Below are 4,901 nucleotides of genomic sequence, written 5' to 3' on the forward strand. Positions count from 1 at the left end.
ATTTACAAATAAGGAATCCTACTTCGCGGAATTTCATTTATCACGGTAGGGTCTAGAACCGATTAACCGCGATAAATGAGGGTTCACTGTATTTGAAATTTCGACACTGAATAAGAATGACCAAAGAAGAATCCTGCATTTGAATTGTGATGCTGGGAAAGAATATTGAAGTACCACTGGCTGCTCAAAGGACTGTCTTGCAAGAAGCTTGCCCAGAGTGCTACTCAGAGGCAAGGATGATGAGACTTCATCTTATATACTGGAGACACGTTATCAGGAGAGATCAGTTCCTGTAGAAGGACATCATGTGTGGTAGAGAGGCGGCGAAGGAGAAGAAGGGCCTGAGGGAGGTGGAATGAGCTCGAGCCACTGTGGCTGGCACAGGACTCAGCAGTGTCTCATTGTGCTGTGTGCAACTTCACCCTGTGTCAGGACCAATCCAGTGGCACCTAAGGAGACCAACAACATGGACCTGATAAGCAGTGATGTCCTTCACTGAATCAGACTCATTACAAAGCCTGAGAGGACATTTTCATGCTAATGTACTAATGACACTAAAAGAAGCATTCTTTGATGGTGTAAGGGGAAGGGGGGAGGGGAAGTTGCTGGCTAGAGGGCAGAGAAGTGTAGGGAGTGGCCTCTGGTACACTAAGAAGGAAGTTGGCAAGATATGGCTGCAGGGGAAGACACTGGGAAGTTGACAAAAGAACAGATGTGGGAGGAAGAGGGGAGTGCACCCAGAATTACATATCAGGTGACCAGAGGCCATTTGTTTGTGTGCATTCTTTGCTGCAAATGTGTCCAGGAATGCGGCGGAGCATACAGTGGGCAAAGTTAGGAAAACTCACTAGACATAGTGTACCTTCTTGAAGGATGAGTCACCAGGTCTAGGGGATCTGGACCATCATCTTGGGGGCCATCAAGGTCAATTGTTTTAACAGAGGCAAAGACAGTGTGCTACATTCTAATTTTGAGTAGCAGCTGCTCCTGAGCAGCCATCTAGAGTGCAATGATTGGTCTCCCTTGTCCAGAGGAAAGACGAGTAACTAAAATCAAAAGAAAAATAATGAAAACAATTAGTCCGTGGACAAATGGGCCACAGAGCATCAGTCTCCACACACCTGAGACCGGAAGAACTATGTGGTGCCCAGCTACCAGTAGCATCGACTCTGAAAAGGGTCATATTAAAAAGTCTCGGTTAGAGTGGAAGAAAAATGTGGAACAAAACTTAAAATGATAAAAGTAACCAGGCTCACTGACAACACAGTCAGGATTGTGTTCCTGTCCTCTTCAGGTCTAGAATTGAACTCACTCCTTCACTAAAATAATCAGTCATTGAGAGCAAATGGACAGTGTTTACCCAAGGACTGACAGCTAGAAGAGGCCGCCGCATGGAAACAGGAAACTAAGGGAGGCAGTGGGATAAGCAATGCCATGGATGAGCTGAAAGAAAATGTTTGGATTGTTGAATGTCTCCTCTAAATCATCACCTAATTCACCAATTTTTTAAAGAATGAAAATGTAAACAGCTAGCCTTGAGAGCCTACTGAGGTTTATTTAAGTAAGAAGCCCTGGAGACTGTCTGGTAAAGGTTGTACTGCTAACTACAAGGTCAGCAGTTCAAACCCACCAGCTCCTCCTAGGAGGAAAGAGAAGGCTATCTGTCCTGTGAAGATAGATGGTGTAGGAAACCCTACGGGTCACTAGTAGTTGGAATCAACTCCAAAGAAGATTAGGGTTTTTTTCATCAAAAAATGGTCTGAATCACTGGAAGGAAGGGATGTGGACTCCTTTGTGAAAACTAAAGCCTTGGACCTGCTCCCCGCAAACATGCAGGTCCATCCACAGACCTTCAGGAATTCGAGATAGAGTGTTCGGCAGAAGCTCCAAGAAATCTTTGAGGTTTTGGTTTGTTTTTTAAATCACTTTATTGGGAGCTCTTATAACAGTCTATCCATCAATTGTATCAAGCATATTTGTACATATGTTGATAAGGTTAAATTACATGTGGAGTCTACATGCTGCTGCAGTGATTTACATGTGGTAAGTGGAAATCAAACCCCACGTATCTTGAAAGAAGACAGGAATCTCTTGACAGATCTCATGAATTGATGAGAATGTTGGATTGATGTTTTCCAAATATGGGAAAGTCTCATCTTAAACTTTTTAGATCATGCTTTGTGATGTATGAGGGGGCTTCAACCGGCTTGCAGAGAATGGAATTTTTCCACAGATTTTTTTTAAGCCCCCTCATAGAGTACATGAACATAATCAGGGGAAAAAATGGAAAGGAATATTCCAAAACACTAACAGAGATTGTGCCTGGTAAATGAGCCCTGGTGGTACAGTGATTAAGCACTCAGCTGCTAACAGGAAGGGCGGTGGGGTGGAGGTGTGGGCCAGCAGCCAGTCTGGGAGAAGGATGTGGCAGTCCATAACTGTAAGACTTGGAAATCTTATGGGCTAGCAGTACTCTGTCCTATATCGTCAGTTGGATTCGACTTAATGCCAATAGGCTTTATCGTCTTAATGCCAATAGGTTTTATGATTTTTAATTTCTTCATATCCTTTTTTCTGTAGTGAATGGTTATTGCTATCAAAACAATGATGGTAGCTGGAGCCAGAGGTGTAAGAAAATAAGTGACATTAAACTACATGTGTGCTTTCTGTTTAGGAGCCCTGGGGGTGTAGTGGTTACAAGCTGGACTGCTACTGCAAAGTCAGTAGTAGTTCAGAACCATCAGTCGTGGCTTTCTCCTCCCGTAGAGTTTCAGCGCACGTGTGCCTTCAATATGGAGCTACTGTGCACTGTCGCTCAAATTTACATTTCCAAGTTTTCAAACACACTTTTATAAAAGTTACTTGGTGAAAGTCTTCCATTTATATTTGAGGCCTATATTTCCTCTCATTAAGAAAGGAAAAGGACGAGAAGTAAAAGACATGTTCCTTGATAATGAATGAAGATCACTCTTTTTAAAGTCTTTAGTTCTCATAACACTATCAGGTACCATTTCTGAATGCCAGCAAGAGCGGTCCCAGCTGAAGAACAGAGAGCTGGCGATGCGGAGGCTCCGTGCGAAGCTGTACAGCATGCACCTGGACGAAGAGACCAGCAAAAGGTACCAGGCCAGGAAGATTCAGGTAAGCTGGGTTTTTACAAATGTTTTTACAGAATGCGTGGGTAGTATAGATACGTTTGCCCTGGTGGCATACTGGTTATGTGTTGGGCTGCTATTGCAAGGTCAGCAGTTGGAAGCCACCAGCCCCTCTGAAGAGCAAGATGGAGTGTCTCCTCCCATCAAGACTGTCTCAGACTCTCAGGGGCAGTTCTTCCCCGTCCTCATAGGGCAACTATGAGTTGGTGTCGACTCAATAGCAGTGAGTTTGGGGTTTTTTCGTTTTGTTTTTTTTTTTTAAATCATTTTATTGGGGGCTTGTACAACTCTTATCACAATCCATACATACTACAATTATTTTAATAAGTAGTTTCCCTAGAAGCTGTAGTTGTACTATAGTGATCTTATACTTTTGGCCTTTTTCTTTAATCGGGTATATGTTTTCTCAGACTTTTAAGCAGAGTGCATTTTTAAAACAAAAGATGCATTGATTCATTCTGAATCCTGAAAATTATGGATGCAATGAAATTGGCAAGCAAATTGAACTTGTTTTCTTCCGCTGGTATTTAATGTGATAACCACAAAGCCCCCTGAAGAATCCCTATGGATAAGCCATCACCTGGTGGTACAGGGGTTAAGCATTCAGCTGTGAACGGAAAGGTTGTTGGATGGAAACCACTAGTGGGAGAAAACTGCCAAACCTGCTCCGGTAAAGATGGGTGGGCAGTCTTAGACACAGTCTGGGGCTGTTCTTCTGTCCTGGGGGTCACCGTGCGTCATCCATGGGTTCTACTTTGTCACCACTGAGGACTGCAATTCACAGAGACTGAGTGTCTTCAGCTAACAAATAATGCATGGAGCAGTTTTCCTGAAGGCCTTGAACGGGCACCACCCCCGCCCGTGTTCTCTTCATAAGTATGGTGTCTTTTTTGCATGGTACCTTTAAATATTTTCTTTTGTTGTTAAGTCTTTGTCTTGGTGCAACAGTCCTGCACTAACTTCCCCTTGACTTTCAAGAGTAGGCTGCCTCCCCTCTCTGTAAACTGCTTTTCCAGTGCATAAACAGCCCTCATCAGGACAGCCAGCCCCGCCTAGAGGCCACTTAGGCATGAGAAGCAGCCACAGTTCCTCACAGCCACTGCTTCCTCGGGCTTGTCTGCTATCGTTGGGGGCTGTTTGAGTCTCATTCCTATATGGACACTTAGAGCTGAAGGGTGGTGTCGAGGAGTCCCACATCCCTCGCTTGGACTAGAAAGGTGTGACTGGCTATGTGGGGGCCCTGTGGAGTCAGGCGAGGGAAGTGCCAAGCTGCATGTGCAACCAGCACTGTAGGAGCCCCACAGTGTGCTGAGGCAGCATCCCCACCCGCCACAGGACCAGGTCATGCTCCCACTGCAGCAGCCCCTCGGTGCCCAGGCGCAAAGGAGCTCCACCGCTCAGGCTGGGCTGTGCACCAGCGCAGAGCAAAGGGACGGATGGAGTCTGCACTGCTTATTTTCCATTTACCAAGGTGTTAAATCAAACTCAATCCATGACTTATTAACCAGGTTTATACTTTTATTATATAAGTATGCTCAAAAGCCAATATTATTGTATTATAAATGATGGTAAATGAGCCTGGAATTCACTTATGGATCTATCAAGCATGTGGTGTATGCAGGCGTGTGATAAATCAGTACGTTTTACACAGTTTAGGAGAGTTCTACCCATTATGTGTACGCTATTTGCAAAAAAAAAAAGTACGTATACACACACACACACACATATACACAAAATATGAACTAT

General features: G+C 44.3%; 1 protein-coding gene across 3 annotated transcripts in view; it reads left to right on the top strand.

Annotated features, from left to right (window-relative positions):
• MTRF1L (mitochondrial translation release factor 1 like) overlaps positions 1–4,901 on the top strand; it is a 22,965-nt gene that overhangs the window by 16,811 nt on the left and 1,253 nt on the right. For 2 of the 3 annotated variants that reach the window (XM_004701941.2, XM_045294698.1), the window contains one exon: positions 3,005–3,141. In XM_004701941.2, the coding sequence (XP_004701998.1) occupies positions 3,005–3,141 (137 nt within the window). The remainder of the gene's footprint in view (positions 1–3,004; positions 3,142–4,901) is intronic. The other variant, XM_045294697.1, reaches the window with a different exon arrangement.

The sequence above is a fragment of the Echinops telfairi genome, unplaced genomic scaffold (assembly GCF_000313985.2).
Source record: "Echinops telfairi isolate 266 unplaced genomic scaffold, ASM31398v2 ScPeMD7_3533;HRSCAF=4204_0, whole genome shotgun sequence".
Taxonomy (NCBI): Eukaryota; Metazoa; Chordata; class Mammalia; order Afrosoricida; family Tenrecidae; genus Echinops; species Echinops telfairi.